Source organism: Alligator mississippiensis, chromosome 2, assembly GCF_030867095.1.
Source record: "Alligator mississippiensis isolate rAllMis1 chromosome 2, rAllMis1, whole genome shotgun sequence".
Taxonomy (NCBI): domain Eukaryota; kingdom Metazoa; phylum Chordata; order Crocodylia; family Alligatoridae; genus Alligator; species Alligator mississippiensis.
The window spans coordinates 20,884,852-20,912,500 of record NC_081825.1 but is presented as its reverse complement, the minus strand read 5'-3'; the positions used below and the strand labels follow the sequence as shown (position 1 = coordinate 20,912,500).

Genomic DNA, 27,649 nt, shown 5'->3' with positions numbered 1-27,649 from the left:
AGGGAAAGGAGTAGGACTGACGGGGAACCATGAGGAAAGGGGAAGGGAAGGAGGGGGCATAGGCAGGGAGGTAGAGCTGCCTGCTCTCAGATGGCAACTCCGGCTCTGCCAGGCTGCTGGGCACGGGCTGCATGCCAAACTCAGAGCCATGCAGCTGTGCAGCACAGAACTGAGCTGGTCACAGTTTCCACTGTGGGTGGCAGTAGCTCCAACTTGCTCACCTCACAAGCTTGCCCCAGCTCCTGGTGGAGCATGGGAGCCACCTCGGCTGGTGGCAAGGTAATGAGGCAACTGGCGCCCTGAGGGGCTGCTGCTGCTACTGCCACCACCACCACCTCGGGAGGCTTTCCTACTGCCCAGCCCTGTAGAGCGCGGGGCTACTCAGATTCCCAAGGCTGCCTATCGAGGTCCTCCCCCTGCAGACAAGGTGCAGGATGTGTGAGGCTTCTGGGCACCCAAACCAAACCCAAGTCACTGCTTGCAAGGTACCAGCTCTCTTGTGTAGCAGGGCTGGGGGTGGGAACTCCTCCCCTGCTCTCCCTCCTGGTCTGTTCTCGGCACTCCAGGGTGAGGAGTTGTCTCTCTCAACACCTCCAACGTGTCAGTTGTGCTCCCCCAGTTACCAGTATGGGGAGGGCAAACTGACCTAGGAATAGGGGTATTGCTCTGAGGGTAGTCATTGGCGCCAATTGAAATCTTTGTCCAACTCACTGAGGCAATCCAGTACCATTGGCTAGGATGATCTAGTTGGGGATGGTCCTGTTTTGATCAGGCGGTTGGGACTAGGTGACCTCCTGAGGTCCCTTCCAGCCCTCACTGTCTATGATTCTGGTTCTAAGACGTTGTGGGACCGCCTGGGACAGGCCAGGGCACTTCTGAACACAGGAGCACCCCCAAGTTTCTGCTGAAGGCAGTGTCAGAGCTGCTCAGGGATCTGACTGTAGCCCAGGCCCAGCAGAAACACTTTCAGTCAGGCTTTGCTGCCCAGAATTCCCAGAGGGGTTCTCCCCCCGCTTCTCAGCACAGATTTAATAGCAGAAACACCACCTGGGTCAAGTCACAGGCTACCAAATGGTTTGGTTTTTTCAGCCAAGGCAGATTTCAGGTATTTTGCTACCAGTATGTGACGTTTGCTTGCAGGTTTAAAGAGTGCACTTGACAGAAGAAATGAACATCTACTCTGGGAGGTATTATCTTCGCTTTTTTAAAAGATGGCCTTTTTTTAGCTGGGGTCTGGGGGCAGCTGGGGGCCCCCTCCAGCAGGGCAAGGGGCTGTGGGTTGGGAATGAGGGGGCACCAAGCTATGGTTTGGAAGTGAGGGGCAACCGTATGGGCAAGAGCAGGGCATCAGCATATTAAGGCTGCTCAGCAGCACAAAGCAGTGGGGGGAGGGAGGGAGGAAGGGCAGCCAAAGCTGGACTCATGTCCTGCTGAGCGAAGGGGATAGAGGGAGCTGTGATTTTCCATGATAAAAAAACCAAAATCAAACACCAAAATATAGAGGTATTTAGAATGTATTTTATTATAATGATCGAGGTGCTAGTAGGCTCCCAAATTGCTATAAAATTGTAAATATATCAATAAAACATAGTGTTCAAACGATACATATATATATGTACACACACACACACACACACACACACATATATATATATAGAGAGAGAGAGGTTTCATTTTAATCATGGAAAAAAGTGGATTTGGGGGGTTTTAAATCAGAGAGAATTTTGGAATATTAAAAGAGAATTTTGGATTTTTTAACAGAGAAAACCAGGAACCCTGCTCATAACACAGGCTTAGGCTATGCCATTCTGATTCTCAGACAAATACTCTATCAGTGGAGGCACATGAACATTCAGAGACCACAATTTAACTCCAAGGTGACTAATGAAAGCAAAAAAGAAAGCACCATTTCTAAAATGGAGCTTGATAAGCTTATTAAAGGATTACATGATGTCACTGCCTGCAACTGGCATCAGCAGCAGTCCCTCAATATGAGAATGACCGTCTTCTAGTAAATAGGGAAATCAGCGGTGAGTTCGTAGATAACTGGAGGTGACCAATCTGAAATCTGCATATGCAACTGTAGATGTGGAAAACAGTTTCAGGAGGAAGAAGTAGGTCCCGGCGATGCTGGACCTCAGCTCTTTTTCTTTGTCTGCTCACCTATCTGTATCCACAGTGAAACAAGTTTACTTGAAATGATCAATGCTTTATGTACATCACAGTGCTACAGGGGACAATTCAGAGCTCAAGTCTCCCAGGTACTGATGCTAAGATTGCATTTCTTCACATTGGCCTTCATTGTGTCCTCGAATCTCTTTTTTGTCCACTTCTAGAGCAGCAAGTTGGGAGTATAGGACCTGTTTTGGAAGCTAGTTGTCAGGCATGCTTATGACGTGTCCTGCCGAATAAAGTTGGTTTCCTGTAAATGTGGTTTCAATGCCAACGGTGTTTCCTGGAGCCAGAAAAGCTGGCATTCATTCTTCTATCCTTCAGATTGACAAGGAGAGTTTTTCTGAAGACAATGCTAGTCATAGCATTGCAAAGCTTTCAAGGATTTCCAATATGTCATCCAAGTTTTGCACCCATACAACCGGGTAGGGATGACAGCAGCCTGGTAGATAAGAACTTTGGTTTGGGTCCTGATGTCATGATCATTGAAGATACAGTTTTAAGGACATCTAAAGGCCATACTCGCAGATTTTATCTGGTGTTGAATATCATTGTCTATGTTTCCTTTTTGGGAAAGGTGACTACCTAGGTAAGGGAAATACTCAACATTCTCCAAGAATTGTCCCCTAATTATAGCATGCGGAAGAGCAGCTGGTTGCTTTGGGATGGATTAGTAAAGAATCTTAGTTTTCACGAAGCTGACAAGTGAATCTAGACATTTTACACATTTCATAGTTGGTAGGGTTGGAAGGGACCTGAGCAGATCATCAAGTCCAACCCCCTGCCATGGCAGGAAAGAGTACTGGGGTCAAACGACCCTGGCGAGGTGTTCATCCAGCCTCCTTTTAAAGACCCCCAGGGTAGGAGCCAGCATCACTTCTCTTGGAAATTGGTTCCAGATCTTAGCCGCCCTGACAGTGAAGTAGCGCCTCCCGATATCTAACCTAAATCTACCCTCTGCCAGCTTGTGACCGTTATTTCTTGTCACTCCCGGTAGTGCTCGGGAGAACAGGGACTCCCCCAATGCCTGCTGGTCCCCTCTGACCAGTTTATAAATGGCCAGTAGGTCCCCCCTCAGCCTTCTCTTGTGGAGGCTGAACAGGTTCAGGTCCCTAATCTCTCCTTGTAGGGCCTGCCCTGCTGACCCCTGATCATGCGAGCGGCCCTCCTCTGGACCCTCTCCATGCTGTCCACATCCCTTCTGAAGTGCGGCGCCCAGAACTGGACGCAGTACTCCAACTGCAGCCTGACCAGTGTCGCATAGAGTGGGAGGATCACCTCCTTGGACCTGCTTGAGATGCATCTGTGGATGCATGAAAAGGTATGGTTGGCCTTCCTGACTGCTTCCCCACACTGTCAGCCCATGTTCATTTTGGCATCAGTAATGACTCCAAGACCTTTTTCTGCCTCTGCACTGATGAGAAGGGAGTTCCCCACCTGTAGGTATGCTGCTGGTTCTTCCTCCCCAGGTGCAGTACCTTGCACTTGTCAGTGTTGAAACCCATCCTGTTTTCATCTGCCCACCCCTGTAACCTGTCTAGGTCTAATTGCAGTCTATTCCTCCCTTCTAGTGTGCTCACTTCTCCCCACATCTTAGTGTCATCTGCAAACTTGAACAGGGTGCTTTTTACAACCTCTTCCAAGTCACTGATGAAGATGTTGAACAGTGTGGGCCCGAGGACCAAGCCCTGCAGAACCCCACTGCCCACATCCCTCCAGGTCGAATAACACCCGTTAACCACCACTCTCTGGGTGCGGCCCTCCAGCCAACTAGTGACCCATTTGATTGTGTAGGTATCGATGCCACAGGCCCCTAGTTTTTTAATGAGAATGGGGTGAGAGACTGTGTCGAAGGCCTTCCTAAAGTCCAGAAAGACTATGTCCACTGCTACCCCTGTGTCTAAGGATTTTGTGACCTGATCATAGAAGGCCACCAAGTTGGTCTGACAGGACCTGCCTCTAATGAACCCATGTTGGTTGCCCCTAAGCATAATCTCCCCTGCTGGCCCCTCGTGGACATGCACCAGGATAACTCTCTCAAAAAGCTTACCCAGGACCGAGGTAAGACTGACTAGCCTATAGTTTCCTGGGTCCTCCTTCCTCCCTTTTTTGAAAATGGGAACCACACTGGCCCTTTTCCAGTCCTCTGGCACCACACCAGAGCACCATGAGTGCTTGTAAAGCTGTGCTTAATTAACATCCGTTAATTAACAATATTTGCCAAGTAACAACGTTACTATTATAATCCACATTTCAGGTTAGGGGGAGAGGGGAATACAGGACCATATAGTGTTAAATGGGGAGCTGCACTATAGCCACAACATGCAAAAGGAATCAGTCTATGCTGGGGTGCTCAACCTCCAAATGTGGCCCATAGAGTCATCACATCTGGCCTGTGGGACTCTCTATGGGGCAGCAAATTTGGCTGCTGGTGAGTGGTTGCCAAACCCCAAGCCCCACACTGCCAGTCCCAGCCACATCTGGATGGAGGTCAGGTCATGCCTCCTTCCTCCCATGAGGCCAGTTTGGAGACACCTCTGTCCTGCCTATGCCTATTCCCCCTTCCCTCTGCAAGGCCAGGTTGTGGCTCGGCTGCCCCCACCTCCCTCCACGTGGCCAGATGGTGCCCACTGTACCCTCCCTGGGGCCAGATTTGGACCACTAGCAGGATCCAGCTCACAGGCGGATGGGACACTGCCCAACTCATCTGCCAAGGAAAAAGGTTAAGCACCACTGATCTATGATATATGAAACCCAGATCCTGTAAATATGTACATCAAGGTATTAATCTAAAGCCCAGTCTTAAGTGGGGTTTGGAGCAGGCTGCAGCTGACTATTCCACCACTCATATAAGCTTTAAATACTCAAGATAAAAAAACAAAATTACACACACAACATTTTTGAATCATAGAAAATTAAGGTTGAAAGGGGCCTCAGGAGGTCATCCAGTCCAACCCCCTGCTCAAAGCATGTCCATCCCCAACCAGATCATTCCAGCCAGTGCGTTGTTAAGCCAGGCCTTAAAAACCTCCAGTGATGGAGATTCCACCACCTCTCTAAGTAACCCGTTCCAGTGCTTCACCACTCTCCTAATGAGAAAGTTTTTCCTAAAACTTCCCTTGCTGCAACTTGAGACCATTGTTCCTTGTTCTGTCATCTGTCACCACTGAAAACAGCCTAGCTCCATCCTCTTCTGAACCACCCTTCAGACAGTTAAAGGCTGCGATCAAATCCATCTTCTCTTCTGCAGACTCAATAAGCCCAGTTCCACCAGCCTCTCCTTCAGTCACGGACCTCAACCCCCTCATCATTTTCACTGCCCTCCGCGAGACTATCCATGCCACATCCACATCCATTCTGCCCCATCCTTTCTGGAGTGGGGGGTCCAAAACTGGAAACAAGTGGACTCCAGGTGTGGCCTCACCAGTGCTGAATAGAGGGGAATAATTACTTCCCTCGATCCATTGGCAACACTCCTGCTAATGCAATAACAGGCATGATACTAAGGAAGCATGGTTATGTGCCTTCCAGAAGCTGGGGTTCTTTGGGACGTGGTCGGAGGTGGTATTAGACTGTAAATTCCACATATGAGAGCTCTGATTTTTCTTCAGTAGCAATGATCACCAGGACCATAACTGTATCCTATGCCATCTCATGCACCTACATGAGGGTGGGGAGGGGAGGCGCATAAATACAGGGTAGCTGTCACCTTATCTCATTTTCCCTGGAACTCAAGACCTGTGTTGGTGAAAATGCTGTACAGCAGGTAGAAAGGATGGAATCTCACAGCAAAACATCTTGAAGAAATTACCACACAGTGAACAAAACTTCCTTCTTAGGGCATGTATCGGTATAGATCCATCTGTGACTGATAAGCAGAAACCTTCCTAGGACAGTGGGAGCGGGGAGTTTTAACTTTTCTGAACTTTACATCTGACTTAGTTATTATGACAAGCCCATTACGTTTAAACAAACAGAAGCAAACTGAAAAATGCTTGAAAACCTATAATAGTCTGACTATCAAAGCTTAATCAGCAGTAAGGGGATAACAGAATGATCACTGCCTTGTTCTATCTAATCTCTGAACTAATCTGAGAGCAAGATGGATTGCTTAGAAAGAACAGATGTCTCTAAGTCAACTCAAGGAGGAAGCCAGCCAAGCTGGAAGCCCAGGCTTATACTTCCTATATAAAAAGGGTCTGGCATTTAGCCTGGGTCAACCATGGTGAACAAGTGTATGTACAATGGGGGTGTCCTGTTGACCAAATGCAAGCCCAGAATGGATTACTCTAGTGATCACTTGGGATTGGCAACCATGGTTTACTGTGGAAACCTACTAGCTCAATGCTGACCCAGGGACAGTGAAAAGCCAGTGAGGTCCCAATATTAACATGTTCAATGTTATTATTGAAGAGACCGTTCCTTTTGTCACGTTAATTTGGGCTGATCACTATGTGGGCTCTTCATAGTATTTGAGGCTGGACTATAATCCATTTGTTTGTAAAGAGATCTGGGATGGTGAGTAAGAGGACTTCAGCCAGAATTATAAAGATCACAGAAGACATTTGACAAACATTATGTTCATGATAATATGTCGCATATATAGGCACTTATTGCATCTACCCTTTAGGAAAATGAATCCATCAGAAGATGGACAAGGTTCTGTGTTTCAGCCATGGGCATTAAGGGGGAACTGAGGTAGGCTTACACTGTCTATTGCCAGCAGCTGGCAATGTACAGTCAACAAGCTGTATTTGTCTGTAGCGGCATTCAAGAGAAGGTGATGGGGGTGGGGAACTGGTGACAGGCAGCAGCAGTGGGAACTTGCCAATATCTGGGTCACAACTAGTGCTGCCCCCTTAGGGTCCACCATTGGTAAAAGGTTGCTAAACCCTGGTCTATGTCATCATAGACCAATGTGACACTGGTAGTTAAGAAAAATCCATTTGCACCTACAGTAGGATCTACAGAAAAAAATCATTTAACTAAAAAAAATTAAAAATCAAATCCATCACCAGATCCATACAAGCAAATTAAAGCAACAAAGACCCTTAGAATTAATTTCTTCACCACAATGTCTTAAAAGAAAATTTTTAATTTATCATCATATAAAAACATACTAAATATACAATGTCTGACCTACCAGATTATCAAGCATTCGCATAAGGGCTTCAAATTCCTGCTCTCCAATCTGCCATTTTGGATGGGATACAGTACCCTCAGCTGCTGGAGACTCAGGAGAACGAGACTTGGCTTTGTACTTCCCAGGGTCTAACAGCACTAAGTTGTCAGGCCCCCCTGCACTGGCCAGGGTACGTACCTTAAGGACAATAAGGGCACACTTCAGTTTCTTTAACATAACCAATGGGATAACAGCTGAAAGAGCATAAAGTCCTATATTCCATTTTTCAAATTCGAATCTTACTTTAAGAAGTAAACAAATCAGTATAATGTTACAATAATGAAAACATTTTAAATATGAAACTTTAAAATGTTCTAGTTTTTAAATGGAAAATTGACTTGACTGGAAATAAATGTATAAGTTAAACAGTTCTAGCTTACTAGTTCAAAGGTACTGCTAAACTAACATTTTAGATCATTTTGTATACAATATACATAGCAGACTAATTTTTTAAAATACTAAAATTCTTACTTGAATCTCACAGGCAACTACTAGATTATGAATATAGTAGAAAGCCTCTTCAATAGTCTCTCCAACTGATACCAGGCCATGGTTTCTGAGAATAAGAACCTAAAACAAACACAGATTACAAATAATGTAAGATACTGAGAGGAGCCCATTTGTAAAACCTTAAAACATCCAACCTCTTCTCTGTACTCCCAATTGAAAAACAACTACTTATAGTTTCACAGTTGGTAGAGTCGGAAGGGACCTGAGCAGATCATCAAGTCCGACCCCCTGCCGTGGGCAGGAAAGAATGCTGGGGTCAAATGACCCCGGCTAGGTGATTGTCTAGCCTTCTTTTGAAGACCCCCAGGGTAGGAGCGAGCACCACTTCCCTTGGAAGTTGGTTCCAGATCCTAGCCACCCTGACTGTGAAGCAGTGCTTCCTGATGTCCAGGCTGAACCTACTCTTAGTCAACTTGTGGCTGTTATTCCTAGTTACTCCTGGTAGTGCTCGGGGGACTCTCCTGTTCCCTGCTGGTCCCCCCTGGTAACTTTATAGACGGCCACCAGATTCCCTCTCAGCCTTCTCTCGTGGAGTCTGAACAGGTTCAGGTCTCGTAGCCTCTCCTCACAGGGCCTGCCCCGCTGCCCCCTGACCATGCGAGTGGCCCTCTTTGAACCCTCTCCATGCTGTCCACATCCCTTCTGAAGTGCAACACTCAGAACTGGACACAGTACTCCAAATGCAGCCTGATCAATGTCGCATAGAGGAGGAGGATCACCTCCTTGGACCTGCTCGTGATGCATCTGTGGATGCACAACAAGGTGTGGTTAGTCTTACTGACCATGTCCTCACATTGGCGGCCCATGTTCAGCTTGGAATCAATAATGACTCCAAGATCCCTTTTCTACCTCTGTGCTGACAAGAAGGGAGTTCCCCAGCCTATAGGTATGCTGCTAGTTCTTTCTCCCTAGGTGCAGTACCTTGCACTTGTCAGTATTGAATTCCATCCTATTTTCATCCGCCCACCCTTGTAGATTTAGTTGTAGCCTGCCCCTCCCTTTCATCGTGCCCACCTCTCCCCACATCTTAGTGTCATCCGCGAATTTGAACAGGGTGCTTTTTATCCCCTCGTTCAAGTTGCTGACGAAGATGTTGAACAGTGTGGGCCTGAGGACCGAGCCCTGGGGGGCCCCACTGCCCACATCCCTCCAGGTCAAAAAAGACCCGTCCACTACCACTCTCTGGGTGCGGCCCTCCAGCCAATTTGCAACCCATCTGACTGTGTAGGCATCGATGCTTGCACTTTAAACTTTACAAATGATAACTGACCTTGCTCTTAGGTCCTAAATTTTTCTGAATTAACACTTTTTCCTCATCATCCACTAGAATACCATGGTAGTCATGGTAAGCCACTTCTCCTAGGGAGAGTGCTTCAGGTGAGATAGGCAACAGGCCACACTTCATTGCAGAAACCTGTGATGATAACGGATTTTAAAGAAGGGAATAATAAATCAAAACAACAAAAAATGCATTAGTATGTCACAAAGACTGATTTTTTTGCTAACAAACAAAACTGCATATAACATACTAAGATTAAATATAATTAATTTAAAAGAGAACGGAAGTAAATACAACTTGCAAAGGACTTCAAATACAAAGCTCTTCTTAATTCGTATTCTCTCCCTATTCCGAGTGCATGTTTTAAAATGCAACATTATGAGTGATAAGGTTGGACTCAGATAATTACACAACACTGCAGTTAAAAACAACATATATTATTAAAATTTAAAATTTGAGCCACGATTAGAAATTTGTTCAAAGCTTTGGTCTTTTACGCACCTTAAAATGTTTGTATTGATATTCTGAGTTAATTTTGAAACAAAAATATCATAATGAGAACTTCAGTTAAGCAGTTACAACTAGCTAGGAAACTCAGGCATCAGTAGGGTTCCTGGTTTTCTTTGTTAAAAAAAAATCCCCAATTTTAGGTTTAAAAAATTAAGCCAAAATTCACATTTTTTTATTTTGATCATGGAAAAATGTGGATTTTGGGTGAATTTTTTTTAACTGATAAGTAGGGATTTTTTTTTTTTTTAATCAGAGACAATCAGGATCCATGGTCATCAGTATGACACCTGTAAAAGATTCTAGGGAAATGAGTTTGATTGTGATTTATAATCAGTTGTTCATAGAAAACAAAATGTAAGCAGGAATTTATGGATTTATATGTGCGTCCAGTATTTGAGACTAATCCTGCTACCTGTGCTGTGAAATCAGTGTCAGATTTGTCACCAGAACCACAAGGTAGGTACAAGAGAATAAATATTTAATTATGCAACACATTCATTCAGGAAATACAGGAAATATCAAGTCACGTTCATAGACAAGTAGTGCATTCTAGGAGTTTGTAAGAGGCATTGACTGAAAATGGTATCATCCTTATTAGAACCATACAAATTTTAAATTTTTAAAGCAAATGTAGATTAAAACATCCATCATAAATATAATTTTCATAAACACCACAGATGTTTTCATTTGCTGCTGTAGGATCCAATTCTACAAACACTCATGAGTAAGCCATACTCACATGCATAGGTCAGTGATTACCAAAGTTCACGTAGGACTATTACTCACATGAGTATGGGTTCAAAGCATCCAAGTTTTAAATAAGATAAATAAATATATTTGAGTCTATGGGACCAACCATATTTCTATTAGAAGCTACATTAAAAGGAAATGCTTACCGCTGCCCCTGCTGGTGTGTGAATATGAACAATGCATTTAACATCAGGTCGAGCTGCATAAATTGCAGAGTGCAAAGTAAAACCAGCTTGGTTTACACCCAAATTAGTGCTTCCACGATCAACAACATCACCTTGAATATTAATCTTAACCTGACAATGACAGATTGAAATAGACAATTTTAAAAATTATTATTTTGCAGGTTCAATGAATATTTTAATTCATTTTCCTTATTAATATATTTAAAAGTTCTATATTTTCTCAAAACTAAGGTGACCCTGAATGTAAAATGACCCCCTAATAATTAGATTCTATACATGGAAAATTTATAAATTTGTTATAAATATTGCACATGTAGAATCTAATTATTGGAGGATTGTCTTTAATTCATCCCCCCACAGCTGGGGGGGGGAGCGGGGGGGGCAGAGAGTGGGGAGGTGAAGGTCTTGCTCCCTGCTACCTGCCTGCCCCCCTGCCCCCAGTTTCAGCCTCCCCTCCCCACTCTGCTCCCCCTCCCCACAGCCTCTCTGCTCCCCGCCTCGCCTCCCCTTACACTTGCTCCAGAAGGCTCAGTGCCTGTTCTAGCCTGGGGCACTGAGCACAGCCTCAGCACAGTTCCTGTAGCAGCTGTGCAGGCACTGCTACAGGGTCAGGCTGGAGCCATGCTCAGTGCCCCAAGCTGCAGCATGCACAGAGCCTGCTGGTGCGGAGCAAGGATTAGGGGGTGGAAAGGAGGGCAGGCAGGGGAGCAGAGGCTACATGGCAGGTGAGGAAGGGAGATGGGGAAAAGTCACTGCAGGGGAGAGATGGCGGGGTGTAGAGGCAGACAGCAGCTACAGCTATGACCATGACCCTGATCCCCAGCAGGGGTTGAAGCTGGAGCCACAGCAGCTGCCAGCCGCCTGCCCCCTGCCGCACCCTTGTATGTGATTCTAAGACAAAGGGCTTTCCCCACCCCATGTTAAATGGGGGGCAGAAGGCCTTATCTCAGAATCAAATAAATACAGTACATTATGATGAATATATTATAAGGAACTGAAGATTTTTTTTATGTTAGCACCAAACATGCCTTCTATATTACTTAAATTCCTGTAAGAAATTAAACCCATCAATAAGCAATTGTATAAATGTAAATTAATTGTTCTGCTATGCTGTTTGGCTTTTACTTCCTTGCTTCTTGTGACACCATTTCCATTAAATCTTCATTGATCATATAGCTTTTCACCATAGATGGGACCTATACTTCTAGTGGAAAAGATTTAAAAAAACAAACAAACCAAAATGAAACCCCAAAACTAACACCTTTCAGTCCTCTTTTGGGCAAGAAAGGGACCAAGATTATTTCCACTCACTCTTCTGCAGGTTACCTTTTATTTACCTGCATAAAAAGTCCCCTTTAACATTTGGCTCCAGGAATGGTTTTTTTAGGCCCTCTTTTTTCCTCAGATTAATACTTGATCTGGAAAGTAACATCTAAATCCATTCTCTTTTATACTTTCTTATTGTTTCTTAGCTGCAGGCAGAGATCCACTGTTTGCTTGATAACGTAATTATTTTTATCTTTGCCAGGTAAACTCCTATTTAGAAGTATGAAGGCTCTTTCTCTATAAACTGAGCTATCTTTGGTATTTAATCTTGATAGCCTTAGGTCCTACTTGATTATGAAATGCAATTAAATCCTCACCTGTTAGGTGCACTGGAACACACAGCAACCACAGATTTTTAGCACACGATTGATTTTCCAGCAAGTCAGTCTCGTAAGTAAGGGCATGTTTTCTTTAACTATTGCTGACACCCTGCCTCCCTATTCCCATTTGTTCCATTTTCAACTCCTGTGTTTAAATAGATCTAAACCATTTTCCTGCACACAAATGGTGCAGCTTACAACATCTAGTTCAGGGGTTGTCAGCTGGGGGTATATGTACCCCCAGGGGTACTCAGAAAGATCTTTGGGGGTACATGCAAGCGGGCAGGGATGGAGCACGCCCAGGGGTGTGGCAGCAGCATTTCCCCTGGCGCATTCGCATCTTACCCAGGGGAGGTGGAGGGGTGTGCTGGACACCTCCAGCCCCACATGGCATGGCGCCTCCCTGCCCCCTTCCCCAGCCTGCTCTACTGACTGGCCACCAGGCTGCTGCCCTCAGCCAATAGCTAGTGGTGAGTGGCAGTGGCAGCCACCACGTGCAAGCTCCCTCCCCACTTGGCTCCCCTTGCAGTGCCGCAGCTATGCCACCCCTGGGATCTGTGTGGGCAGTGTGTGGCAGGCTGAGACCAGGGCTGCGCCAGGCTGTTCCTGGCGAGGGGGCTGGGCTGCACTTGGGGGTGCTTGGGGTGGGCAGAAGCAGCACTGGGATGGGGACTGGAGGAGCTACAGCGAATTCTGGGGTGCCTGCAGCCACTCTGCCACTCTCCCAGCACCGCCACCCACCCCAAGTGCAGCCCAGCCCAACCCCTTACTGGGAAGAGCCCAGCACTGCCCTGGGCCCAATCTGCTCCACACACAGGCCTGGGGGCATGCAGCCCCCCATGCTCTCCCAGGGTGCGTGTGGCTCAGTCTCGGGCTCCTCCCAGCAGTGCAGTGCTTGCCCCGCCCCACTCCCACCCTCACTGCAGGGGCCTATGGGAGTGGGGCTTGGGGGGGGGGTGCTGCAACCAGTCCAAAATTTGCCATAGCCCCCCTCCCCTCCCAACCTCGTTCCAGTGCTACTGCCACCAGCCCTGAGCGCACTCCCTTCTCACCACTGAGGCAGCCCAGCCTGCCCCACCCCCCATGCCCTCCTGAGCTGTGCACAGTAGCAGGAGCTGCCCCCCCATCCCCGTGCACTCTGGACGAGCCGCTTGTGGCTCCATCCTGCACCCTGCCCTGGCTGTGCAGCACCTGCCCTAGCCCCACTCCCTCCCACACTGCAGGAGCCTCAATCTGAGCCTCTCCTTAAAAACAAGAAAAAAATAAGGGGGTACAGGAGCTGAAATTTTGAGTCAGAAGGGGTACACTTATTAAAAAAGGCTGAAAACCCATGATCTAGTTTGTCACCTACAGTCACTATAATCACAAGTAAAATAGTATCCTTGGGACTAAATTCTTCCAACTTCCCCAAGGATGGTCCCACACAAGATTATGTCCTATCTGGAGGTGTGCTGTGATATTCAGGCTTCAGAATTAGTACTAGAACATTCCCAAATACTAGGGAAAACTAATATAGTCTTGCACACCTGTGCCTTATTTTTTAGATATTTTTAGTTACAGTATTGGCTTTACCACATTATCTCATTTGACCAAGGAAACCGATAGTATCTGAAAATGAGGGTGTGAGAAACAGCAATAGCTTCTCATTTGATGCAACTTCTTCGTTCTCCTAGTTCTATTCATTACCCTCCCCACTAGCAGTTTCTCAAAGTCACAGTTGACCAAAGTTATTTCCAAAACCAAATTATTTCCTTTGACACAACCATGCCAACTTCAGTTTGTGGTTGTCTATGACTGCAGCCCCAGTGTGTTAGATCTGGGCCTGCTCTTAGGTAATTTTTTAAAAGATCTGGAACTGGGAATATGTTTAATTAATGCAAGTCTCTTGTGGTTCTGTAATTCAGAAAGGTTTAAAAGGCAACAGAAGTATTTAACATTTCATGTGTCGAAATCACTATGAAGATACTATGAAGCAGGTGTACGTCATAAATAGAGGTCTACTCAATTCACAACTCCATGGAAACCACAAAATCCAGGATTGTCCACAAAAATCAACTAAAAAAAGGTAATAAAAATAAAATGCTGGCTCCCCAGTGGTCCTCACTGCTGCAGCCTGGCCTTGCAGCCTGCTGTGGGGGAGGAATAGCAGGGGCAGAAGGAATGTGTAGGCTGGAAGGGTGGCACAAAGGGCAGCAGACAAGATGGCAGCCACCCCTGGTCTCTCCTCCCCCTGCTGGGGCCTCTCCACCAATCAGTGCCAAGAGGTGGGGCTGCAAGGACAACCAACAGACAAGATGGCAGCTGCACCCCTCATCCTTTCTCTCCCACTGAGGCCAATCTGCCAATCAGCACCAAGGGGCAGGGCTGGCACAGCACATTCAGGAAATATCTGTAAAATTTGCTTTTTTTATGATTTGACCAACCCACAAAAATTAGTTATTCTCGCCACAATTTATGTAGGTCCTTAGTCATAAGGTTGGCTCAAGAACCACACAACCTAGCTATTCTTGCCATACAACCACAATAAGAGAAAACCTGATCAGATCATAGTCCCTATGACATAACCTAGATAAGCATAGACATAGATATACACAAGCACTCAAAAACTTAATGTTTACCTTCTGGTGTTATAAAAATAATTTAGCATGCTTACCAGACTGGATGCAGAAACCTCACTATAAAGAAGTCCAAAAGGTACAATGAGGAAATGTTCTTGTTCAGAATTTACTCTGGCCTAAGAACACAACAGTGAGAGTTAAAACTTTACAATGAAGAACTATAAGAACCAAAAATACACAATACAATTACAATTATTAGTAAGTAGCCTTGTCATATTTTCTCTAATTGACAAAATTTATTAATCTAGAAAGGTTTTGTTAATAGGGCCAATGTCCAGTAGGACCAAATGGGAGGTGCCAATTAAAGATCTTCAGGTCAGTAAAAGAGCGAAGTGTACAGGCTGTCCTTGACTTACAATGTCTTGCACTTACAATTTTTTTATAAATTGACACCCTGTTTCAACTTTCTGGTCAGTTCCCACTTTGCAATGCTTGATCTGACACGATGCCACAGCAGCGAACAAGTTCGCTGCATTGCCCATCTCCCTGGAGAACATCTGCCCAGACTTCCTTGGACAGTTTCTTTAAAAAAGCAGCCAACACCCCAGAAAAACCTGCAGCCAAGACTTCTAAGAAGACTACAGTCAAGAACCCTTCAAAAAGTCCAACCAAGAGCCCTTCAAGAAGTCCAACAAAGTCACCTCGAAGAAGTCCTTCCAAATCAATATGATGGCTATTTACAGTATAAATACATGAATGTAGCTATATTACTCATCTATAATTGACTGAGTACAAAATTCTGGGTTATATTTTGTGAAAACAGGGTATCGGGCCTTGGTTCAGGAACTAATCCCCCATTTAAATATTGTTTCCTATGGGAAAAATCAGTTCTGAGTTACAATGTTTGACTTAAGACTTGGTTTTCAGGAACCAACTGTGTCCTAAGTCCGAGAAATGCCTGTAATTAAGATGCTAAGAAGGTGCTCAAGTCCCCGTAGTAACAAGAGCTAGATAAATACCTGGCTAGATAGAATGCTTGTCTAATAAGGTATGGGATGGCTAGTATCAGAGAAGCAGTACTGTATCCCACAGCGTTAGTACTCCACAAAATTTGTCCCATGTTAGAAGGTACAGGATTTCCTCATGCTATTCATGCTCTGCCCATGAAACGCTTCCAATGTTGCCTTTCCTTCCCTTTTACCAGCCAGCTAGTGGACAGCAGAGGAAGTGGACTTCAAATCACTGCCAGTGTAGGGCTCTCCTGTAGTCAGCTATTTTAACCTATGCTGTTGCTTGCTACAGCAATAGGAGAAGAAAAGGAGTAAATGTGACTAACTGGCCATTTCAGACTGCTGTGAGAATTTATTTCTAACATTCTGTTTTGTAGATCAGAAGTGTATTCATGCCAGCTTAAATCACCAGATTTATATTCAAATCTACCGAAATAACCAATGCATTAGCATAAAATATCCCTTCCCAGCACACTGGGGTACCCTTTCATATGCCCAACTAAAATTTTCTCCTTCATTCCAGCAGGTTGAAGAAATAAGTGCCCTTTTTTCCCCAGATCCTTTTGGTCCAGATGATGAAATACATACATATACTTATATACCTCATTTGAAAAGAGGTATAGAAAACAGTGATAGAAGAATCGTGGCAATAAAAATGTGGCTTCTTTCAACTGACATTGCCATCAGTCACTCAGAAGCAAAGTGCAGCCTATCAATTGCCCCTGGTGGAACTAAAAACATATGTTACCCCATGTGCATGTTTTACCCTATATGCAAAGAACTATTTTGCTGAAAGGTAAAGGGAGAGCCAGTTCACAGCAACATGAGTTATCTCCTCTTTGATGTCAGAACTAAACTGATATCTTCTGATGCTGGCCCATAAGACAAAAAGACCATACATAAAAATGTAAGTGATTGATTTCTCTCCCAGATATGGGCCCTGGAACCACAGCCTGGAGGTAGGCATGTGCTTCAGTTAAAGCAAACGGGCAAAGACAGGTCTGTGTCTTCAGAAAGGAATCGGTTACATTCAGAACTGCCTCCATAGCAGCCCCTCACAGATGGCTGGCAGCATTCTTAACAGCTTTTCTATTAAAACATCTACTGGGGACACAAGCAACTTTGCATTTGTGATTTTAAACTGAAAAGCTAACTTTCAAACATGCCAGCTGACAGCAAGGAACTGCTAGAAAAGGAGTGGGAAGCAGGCAAAAGAAAAGCTCAACAGAAATTAGAAGGTTGAATCTGAAGTGGAAATAGTAAGACTAAATTAGAAAAGAGGCACTTGGTACATTTTCCTAGCTGTTTATTTAGGTGTTTTTTTAAAACATTCCTGATGCAGATTAACTTTCCATGAAGAAAGGATAAACATTTATTAACATTCAATAGTTTCAAAATCTGCAATGTTATAAACTCCTTCAGGCCTCACATAGTTTATTCCAGTGAGACAGTTTGTACATGTCTCAGATGGTTAAAGGCACTTCTCCTGAAGTATTATAATTGCTGGTACACACCATAAGTTAGCATATTAGCAGTCTCCTAGTGGTGGCCATGGAGTGGCTTACTGCTGTTATTAACCCCACCACAATTACTGGTCATGACAAACCAGCTTAATACTGAAAGTACCAAGTAAGTAACCTGATTCCTACAAATATTTCTACTCATTAATCTACAGTGAATATATGCCTATTTTAATTATTTCAATACATAAATAAATACATTGTACAATGGTCTGAACATACACTATTACAGAATGCAACATTTCTCACCCACTGTCACAATATTTGTCTACTGAATTATTGCCAGGATTATTCTGATGCAGACATCTGAAAAAAATCTACAGTATAATGACTTGCAGAAATGCCTCTCTCAAAACAACAAATGATCACAAGCAGCTTGGTTAGTTTTTCTACCCAAAGGTTATTTTTTACTTAGAACCCAGTAAAAATAGGCTCCTATTTTGCCAAGTTCTAAGTAAAAGAAAACAATGAGTAAAAAAGAATTGTTTGGCTTTTCCCCTAAGAGGGGGATGAGATCCTTGGGATGTCACAGCCTGAAAGCTTTAAAAATGTTGCCACAGATATGTGAAGCTAGGTCCAAGCGCATCCTTATGACACATCAACTCAGAACTGACAATGTGCATGTCAACTCACACACTGACCTCACATCTCATCTGAAAAGCTTTAAAATGTTTACAGTAAAGTAACAGATTAGCAATTCTATATTGGGCAAATTTCCCTTAAAATGTTGCCAATTTTGCCCTAGAATGCAGTCTCTTAATGAGATTTGTTATACTCAGACATACGTGCCAGGATGATTTGGTGTCATCTCCTGCTTGACATGGCAAAAAATGAAAAGTTTTCCATTTAAATGCAACCCACTATTCTATTTGCCACTGTGGTTGAAAACAAACCCATCCTCTTCATAAATGGGGGATTATGATCTGCCCTTTCCTCTTCTTTCACATCCCTTCTAGGCATTGGATAAGTCCTGTTTTATTCCTGCACCCTTCTAAAATGTTGCCTGTTTCTTTTTGTGCTGATAGTCAAATTCTTCCAAGTGAGAATTCTATTTTGTTTCAGTTGCTGCAGCTCTCTTTTCCAGGATCTTCTAATGCTCCCTAAATCTCTACAATCCACTCAAAATGCTATCACACCTTCAAGTGCCAGTTTCTTTCACAATGCTCCCCACTTCACTGGTTCATCATTCCATCATAGACTAACTTCAAAACATTTTGTCCTTATTTTAGAGAGCCTACCTGATGCAGCCCATGCCTGCCTTTTTACCATAGGCTTCTTTACATACTCACATTTCCAACATTTCCGACAGTGATGTCAGCTTTCAGAGACATATCTCTGTATATATTTTCACAAATGTATTCACACCTTCTTCTAAGACTGAACCGTCTGCTTAGAAACCCATTCCCAAACCTGTTTTCTAAGCTTCCTTTTCATCTCATTCACATTTCTTCTTATCTGTGAGAAGTGATGCAGGTATAGATTACCATTTTTTTCTGTAAACTGTCCACTAAAGCTGTCCACTATTTTGGTAACTCCTATGCCCTTCAATGAGTTAACTACTTCGTTCATCCCTTTTGATTTCTTCAACCCACCTTTGCCTCTCAGCTTTCTTTTCCTTTCCCTTTGCCTATTCTTTGAATTTAAATTAATTTATTCCTTTCCATTTGGTATCCCTGCTCTCTGCTTAGATAGCATCTAAGTAGAAAGCTCATGCGTCTCTGAATGAATTGGTCTATAAGGTGCCATGCTGCCCTGCCTTCTGTCCATTAAATATTTTGGATTATCAAGTAAATAAATTACTGTTAATAATTAAGTCATTATTATTTGAAATACTAAAACCAGTTTTTAAAGCAAATTAAAACATTTTAAGGACCACCTCTGTAGCACACAAAAGCCCCCCAACAACTTAGACATTTGGAAAACCCACAAACAATTCAGTTCTGTTATAAAGACAATAGATTAGGTTGTCCACTACAGCTGTGGCTTTATTCATGATATTCATGTTGGTTCCTCATCTGACATATGAAACCTTCCTGCACTGCTAGTCATTCTGTTAAGAATTATTACTACAGATGCCAGTAATTACTCATTCAGTCACAATGGAGATAGCTGGCACAGAATACTAAGCTAAGTAGTCCCACTGTTTAAAGATCAAAGGTACCAGGGTTTTCTGGTTCTCATAAAGGGTTACGAGAATTTACAGGAATTTTCATCATTTTCAATAATATTTAATTGATTGCCTAATAAAACAGACATTTTATTACACTGAGAGCCCTAAAAAGTTACTTTACAGAATTGCAAATAAAATTATCCATTAATTTAAGACACTACAAGATTGAGCTTTCAAAAACCTTTTTTCATCATGAGGACTTTCATGTACAGTCTCTTAAGACTCTATTCAGGATAAACTGGCTGACAACCAACTTGTTCTATTCTTAATTCTTGAGATGCAGTGATGAATCTCTTCACTATTCTAATGCTTTCAACACCACTTCACTTCTGTTTTAAACTAGTGGCAGATATACTTTCCCCTTATGTTTGGGGAAATTGTTTAGTTATCTGTTGATCCAATACTCACTGTTATATGATTGTAAATAAGCTGTGACCACCCAAAGAGATCTGCTAATCTGTAGAAAGCTGCCAATTTACATCGCAATAACTTCTCCCCTTTCTCATAAGCAATTGAATCTGACCCTCTGAGGTCATTCACTGGTGTCACCATGCCAAGACCTGAATGGAAAAAAGAGAAGAAAAAGCACATGGAAATCGTGTGCTCATTACAGCAATTAAAATATAACATAGCATAAAAACCACAGTGATTGTTCTTGTAATGCTGTTGCTTAGTTGTTTGGATGACCAAAAGAAATTTGTGCTACAGTCTGGTTACTAGCAAGCCATTATTCTTCTATTTTCACACTTTACAATAGTAACATATTTGAGGTGACTTATTCCTTGTAGAGTCAAACTAGCATTAGCTTGCTTCCCTAAAATATGAAGATGACACCAACACCATGTACTTAGAAGTGGGCAAAATGGCAGATCCAGCCAGTGGCCAGACTCCATTTCCCAGAGAGTGGTGGGGCTGTGACAGCATGGGACCAGGGCTCTGCCCTGGGCCTGGCCCTGCACAGTCATGGCCACACTGCTCCTGGGGGCTCCATGGAGACCGGCCCAGAGTGGCACAGGCAGGTGGCGGAGCTGCTCCAGGACTGAGGTGGGGATCTTGAGGCAGTGACAGCGCAGGGCCGAAGCCAGGACAGAACTGAGATCTGCTTCCTGCATGCCCTTGCCCGCAGAACCTACGCTCATTGCAGGGATGTGCTGGCAATGAATCATGGCTCTGCCCCGGCACTGATCTCCCACAAGATCCCAGGGTCTTCCTGGCCCTGCCTGCCCATCTCACTCTCAGCCACAGGCCCATCTCAGCTGCCTGGCCACACATCCGGCTGGCACAGGTCCTATCCCCGGTGGTGGACATGGGATGGATAGGCTGGGGTGCCAAGGCAATGGGGTTGGGTCTGGTGGTGGCAGCCAGAAGGAGCCGCCGCCACAGGGGCTGCTGGGAAATGGAGTCCACTGCGGGCCTGATCCAGTCTGTGGGCTGGACTTAGCCCACCCCAATGAACATAGTATTTTGTCAGCGTCTCAAATTCAAACCTTAGAAATGGAACAAATTCATCCAAAATAATAATCTAGGTTGACCCTGGAAAATATAAGCACTCATATTTCACTTTATCAAATGGAAAAACGTGTTGTATGCCTGGAAATCAGCAACTGTTCATTTAATTTGATACTGAATCATACTTGCTTATTAGAAATAAGTGTGCTCACTCGGAGGAGGAAGGATTATGCCAAATTTTATTATGGATGCTACTATACTGCAGTTAGAACTGTACAAAACAATTTAGTGTGACATGACCCTAAACAAAGAGCTCCATTTTGCAATGTTGCAAGGACCTTAAAAATGTTTCAGAAACAAACCAAAACCCTGGCTATGCTGCTCAATCAAGCAACTCCCAAATATAGTTCCACTTTAAAACATTTGTGAACATAATTAAACTCTGTAAACAAGAGAAAGAAAACACTGTTGGCTATAGATGATATACGCCTTTCCTTCCTGTAGCTCTTACTGAAAGAAGAAAACCAAAGACAGTGTAAAGGGCAAAAATAATTACTTTCACAAGGGGTATAACTTCCTAGCCTTTGCTAACTGGACCATTGATAATGAGCATTTCACTTTCCATTGGATAGTCCATTTGGAAAACATTTAAACATTGACAGCATTATCCAAATATACTGCAGATTTATTAGCAAGAGGATATTTTTCAATTAATATGTCATGCTTAAAAGGGCTTTTAATATAGAAAATGCATGTGAATCACCATATTTCATGTTGTTCCAGCATTTACAAGTTAATTAACTTGTTATATTTTTTACAAGATCTCTTTGAACAAAACGGATGGCATTTCAGCTTCTTCACAGAACTGTGCCTTCACTTCAAATGTTCCTAATAATAATTCAAATACCATTACAGAACTACAGACTCTCTCTATTAGAAGTGACCAGTGTACACTCACTCATGTTTAAGGCAGCCATTCCACCTTGGGGTGCCGCTGGATACACATTTGGTACATTAGTTGTCATGAAATCTGCAATCTGCTGTAAAGCCAATAAGCCTGTTGGGTTCTTTCCTTTCTTAAACTGCTCCTGGATCATGGATTCCAACTCTTCACAAAATGCCTACCAATAAAATATTGCAAGTTGTTAAATATGATATAGCTGAAGAACTTAAAAACTACTCACACTCTTTCCCTTGCCTCTTTTTTAGCACTCCTCAGATGAAAGCCTTGTATACACCTTCCCATTTCTTCCTTACAGTCAAAGTGGAGGCAAAATTACTGGGCCTGTGCTGCTGCTTTTAAAACTCTGTTCTTTGAAATTCCAGATTGCATGAGATTTGGGGCATCCGAAGGGCAATATGAATTTGGAAAATTCACTTTAGGTACCAGGGAAATTCCGGCATGCTTACAAGAAGCATTCCTGGAACAATAGGCAGGAGATGCAATCACCTTGAGAAGGCTCAAGGAGAAGGAGGGAGTACTAGTAACCATTAAGGCATCCAAGAACAGAGAAGAAAATAGCTACTCGTATCTAAGGCTGTGCCTACACTCTAGTTTTTATGGTTTGTTTGCAGTTTTTTTCCTTTTTCTGGCACAAGAAGTTTCCCACGACTGTTACTATTATTTCTATTCCTCATTTGGGAAGGAGACTGGTAAGACATGAAGTGGAAAGAAAAAGCTTAGGAGGCGGTGGAATGAATTAGAACAGTGGTGTTAGCAGGCAGATCAGTACAATACGGCTGCTGCCCATCTGAAAGGTGACAACCATAATTAAAACATCACAAATGTGCATCCCAATTCTTTTTAATAAAGACATTTCACAAAAGGTTCTCTCTCTAAACCCACTCAGTAGTTATGCAATGACTAAACTGCAAAAAGAAAGGAATGCCATTTTAGCAAAGAACATGCATTTCATCAAGGAGACATCTCTAAATACCACAAATTTTAAATCAATCACATTTTAGCCCATGGCTATCCTTTCAGAATAAGTCTATTGCATATGCGAAGTTATAAGGGAAAGGGAAAATTAAGCAGAAAAAATATTTCTGGCCTGGTTAAACAACAATTAAAGAGTTGTAGTAATTATCAATTATCTGATGCAAACACTAATAAGAAAGGAGATATTTAAAATGGAAGAATGGAAATTCAAGCAGGAGTAAAGGATGAAATTATGAAGAAACTGAGGAAGACTTCTGTTTGGTCTTTAACCCAAGAGTGAGTGTGTGGCAATGGCCATGTAAAGATGCTCCTTTTTCCTGGGAGAATTGCTGTTCTCCCAGTAGAAACCATGAGCATACAGATGTTACAGCTCTTTCATCTGGAACAAAAATAGCAGTTCCGAGAGTTCCAAATGGCAGCTCAAACTCCAACCAGCAAGAAGTTATTCCTGGAAGAAACTCTCCCACAAGAATGAGGCTGCTGTGCCTCCCAGAGATCAGGTGAAGAAGGCATGGGGGGTAGTTGCTCCCACATCTCCTGTAGACCAGGACAGGATGCGAGGAGCAGCTGCCCTGCACTAGCTCCTCACAAACCAAAAGTCCCTGGCACCAGGAGCTGAGCAGGAAGGAGTGCCATGAGCCCCCTGCCTGCTTCGTGCACCCAGCTGCTCCAGGCCCCGCAAGAAGGGGAAGACTGGAACAGCCAACACTTTCCCTAAATTGGAATCACTCTGGTCTTGGAAAGGCATAAGAAGCAGGGGAGAGGGGGCAGCTGCAGGCTGAATGCTTGTACAAGAGGGGATATTGTAAAGTTCCCTCTTCCTGAATCATTTTCAGTGGTGGAAATGAATGCTTGTATGCAGTCACTGTCTGAGCAAAGACCCATCACTTGCAACAATCAAGATTATACTGGATAACACACAAAAAATTATACTACAAAGAACACTTTTAAATGGACAGGGAGACAGACTAGATTATGAAAAAAAAGCCTTAGGCTTCTCAAATTTCTACAAAAGTGTGAAACACGTTGTGGTGTAATTTAAAGAATATAATCTCTCTCTCTCGCTAAAGATAGTCACTGTATTTTCTTACTGGGCTTTGCAGAATCATGGAGACTCTCTTCTTTTGTTCCATCATGTTGAAATCTTGACGAAGGTCAGGTGCCATATTCCTCTCTCGCAGGTACTCTGGGTTATTCTCATCAACTCGATCAAAATACCTCTCCTTATGAGGGGCTGTTGTTGGGGGTGGTGAAGTCACCACCGCTGCACCAGAATCACCATTCATAGCACAGTTTTAAGGGTCCTACAGAAAAATCAAATGAAAGGGAAATTATAAATAGCGATACATGATTAAACAAGCCCTGAAACAGCAGTAAACATCCGTGTTCAGGTGTGCATTTGTTATGTTAAAGGAAAAAAGAACAAAATGATTCTGGAGTGCACAGTGCACAAGTCACAGTTGTACAGTTAGATAGCAGACTGGGTAAATGCACATATTTAAAAGACACTTAAAATGTAATGGTTTATATTTAACAGTTTAAATGCAGTTTACTGAAGAACTGACAATTTACTGGAAAAATTCTTTCATACTATTGTCCCTCGAGAGTGTCTTGCTATTGTTAAACAGAAATTACTCATGAGGATTTCTTTTAGCAGCACGTGTTAGTATATTCCTGTTCCAACAGCAACAAACTACGAGATGACATATTTTAAAGTACAACATTTTACAAGCTAAAAAATGTTTCTTTTTTTCCCCATGTGGAAAAAGTACATACTCCAAAGTAAAATGAAACTCAGATAGCCCAAAAGTATACTTTACTTAAAAATTAATCATTTTTAAATGGGTGCATGTCTGAACGGGCTAAAGTAGCTCTTCTTGGAGCTATATGATAACAGAAAATTGTTATTGTATAATTACAGCCTTTTATACAAACAATTACTAAAAATCAGACGTTGTTTTCAGAACTACAGAGCTCCTATGAATCCTACTGAAGTTATTTAGTTACTGGAGCTCATCATCTTTAAAGTCTCCAAAATGCCCTGGTCCGACTTCTTCAAGGCCAAAGTGAACACTGTATTTAATACAGCTTTATAAAAACTTGATTTAATTCATTTGAAACTCAAGAATCATTAAAACTATACTGCATATTCTTGCTAACACTGAAGAGTTAACATACCGCAAAACACTAATAACTCTCAAAAATAATTTAAGAAAATATATCCAAAAATACAAATGTGAAAATCTGGTATTTGCTTTTCACAGATCTACAGTTATTTTGGGCTTGTAACAGAAGCCTTCACTACAGCATTAGAGTGTTTTTGTGAAAAGCTGGTGGGGGGGGAGGGGGAGAATATCTTGAGATTTATCTAAGATTGTCCAGGGTAACACAATAATTGTAGGCATACTTGACAAAGCATGAAAGTTTAGCTGGTGCTGCTCACCCCACCCATTTCCTTTTACACCCAGCCTGCTACCTCAATATTACATAGGTTGCCTGTATATAACAACATCACAACCTTCATTCAAATCCTTTCTGAAAACACTCTGGTAGAGATTTCCTGAAAGCCAGTTAAATAAAATAAAACCAACTCTGAAGCATTCCCGAAACTGGACCCTCCAATACCTGATTGTCTAGCTTATAATGTTATTTGCACTGCATTGTCTATCTAGTCTAAATCTAAGCTTTTTGGAGAAGCAACGCAGGGTTTTCCTCCACCTATCTGTAAAACCGGACAAAGCAACTTTTTAAAGAAATCACTACATACTGTAGATTCCTCAGTTGCAAAGCAGATGTTTGATGCATAATAGCTCATATTCATCAGTAGAATGTCAGAATTATAATACAGTCACTCAATGATCTTCCAAGGTCCCTTCCAGCCCTAATGTCTATGAAATCTACGAAACATATTCGATGCTTGAACCCCCCCCCGATTTCAGGCAGAGATTCTGCTCCCCTGTAAAACCCCCCCAACCAACAACAGGGTAACAGGGCCTACTATTATTTTCCCTAAAGAAAGGGAGAAAAAGGAGCAGAAAAACCTGCCCCTTTAATAGAGATGCAGGGAAGTAAGGTGGAATAATTTAAAATATAAACATAATTTAAATCATCAAGCAGAAAACCTTAAGCAGAAGCCTTGGTATACACATTTATATTTTTTATTTTTCTTAAACAAATGTTGATAATCATGGAAACATGCTGATAAACAGACTCTTCTTACTGAATTGAGCACTTCTTTTTCTGACTAGAATAATCAACTATAACTATGCATCTTTATCACACTGGTTATACACCTTAATATGAATTTATTTGAAATTCACTAAATGATACGTTTTCTTTGTCTCATTTTGTTTGGTTTAATATTTGTCTCAAATTCTATTTGGAATTTCATTAGAAAAGCGTAAAACAGAATTTTTGATTAGCTAAATAAAATTACCTTAAATAATAAAATCCCAAATTATTTCTCAAATTTGAGTGAACTAGTCAATAACTTGAATTACATGAACTGAATGAAGAAAAGATTTTCTTTACCCCTGCTGTCAAAAACTAGTTCCAGATGATTAATTAGTGATTCAGTGATTTGAATTTCTTTTAAAAAATTCCGAGCAAATATGTATTGGTTCATATTTTTATTAAATAGATCATAATATAGGCATTAAGATTGGTGTGTCATAATTTTACATAGCTTTTTAAGAATAATATAGTTACATTACAAAACTAACTGCAATAAAATAGATTATTATCCACCCTGAAGAAAGCAGGCCAAGAGCTGACATTACTTTGTGGGTTTCATTTTTGTTTTTTAAGAGGAGGTTTGATACCAAGAACCTTTATTTCTGACCCCTTTGCAGGAAGGGGTGTGTGCCAGGTACAGGGCACTCTGAAAACTAGTCTCCTTTATGAGGACAAGACGAAATGTAGCTGCTGTTTTCTCTCAAGAAGGAAGGGAGGGAGGGAGAAAAACTTGAAGTGCAATGATAAGCCACTCACATACATGCTTTAATCTGTGATCGCCCAAGAAAGAGGGCGTGAGCATCCTGTACAGCTTCAGTGCTGAAAACTAGAACAGTCCCAATGGTACAGCAGAACTAACTGTACTTGGAGCCTGCAGAACTCACAGAATACACCTGTGGCAGCTACAAGCAGCTTCTGCTGGCGCACTTGCTTCAGTGCTGTCGTAGGACTCTGACAGCAAAACTAAAACCTGGCAGGAAGATGATCTTTGAAGAGAGCTTTCAAATTACCTTTATACCAAGATCACTTTCATACACAAGCTGTGAAAAAAACCTAACTTTATGGCCTTGGAAATAGGAACCACTGAATGCTTTTGAACAGTAATCAGGATATGCTCCGTAATACACTTTATTGGACAAACTATACATTTGGGAGAGATATTAGACGTGCTTTCAGGAACTAAATGTCCTTCCTCCCTCAGGCGATCTGTATTTGAGCAAACTATATAGCACTATAGGAATCAAAGCAGATGAAATTTATCATGACAGTTTTTGGTCTCCAAGTGGAAACCCATTTAAAGGGCAGGTACATGTAACAAAACAGAACCACCAGTCCTGCCACTTACAGAAGCTTCTACTCAGTTATTGTTACTTCCTGTATTTTCAAGGAAAAAAACCCTTTTTCTTCATTCAGAGACTTTGAAAAAAAAAAAGTATCTTATTTGGGGACATGCTGCATGTCACAAAATACAGTATCTTCATTAATGATCTGGAGGATGGGATTGAGCATACATTTAAAAAATTTGCAGATGACAC

At 42.6% G+C, this 27,649-nt stretch overlaps 1 protein-coding gene across 11 annotated transcripts in view; it reads right to left on the bottom strand.

Annotated features, from left to right (window-relative positions):
* The window catches only part of ADD1 (adducin 1), a 126,783-nt gene that overhangs the window by 30,232 nt on the left and 68,902 nt on the right, over nucleotides 1-27,649 (bottom strand). For all 11 annotated transcript variants that reach the window (XM_019478991.2, XM_059721527.1, XM_019478976.2 and 8 more), the window contains exons 2-9: nucleotides 23,972-24,184; nucleotides 21,900-22,062; nucleotides 19,901-20,052; nucleotides 14,888-14,968; nucleotides 10,550-10,699; nucleotides 9,135-9,278; nucleotides 7,826-7,924; nucleotides 7,316-7,492 (exon numbers count right to left, since the gene is read on the bottom strand). In XM_019478991.2, the coding sequence (XP_019334536.1) occupies nucleotides 7,316-7,492; nucleotides 7,826-7,924; nucleotides 9,135-9,278; nucleotides 10,550-10,699; nucleotides 14,888-14,968; nucleotides 19,901-20,052; nucleotides 21,900-22,062; nucleotides 23,972-24,166 (1,161 nt within the window). In that variant the 5' untranslated portion in view covers nucleotides 24,167-24,184. The remainder of the gene's footprint in view (nucleotides 1-7,315; nucleotides 7,493-7,825; nucleotides 7,925-9,134; nucleotides 9,279-10,549; nucleotides 10,700-14,887; nucleotides 14,969-19,900; nucleotides 20,053-21,899; nucleotides 22,063-23,971; nucleotides 24,185-27,649) is intronic.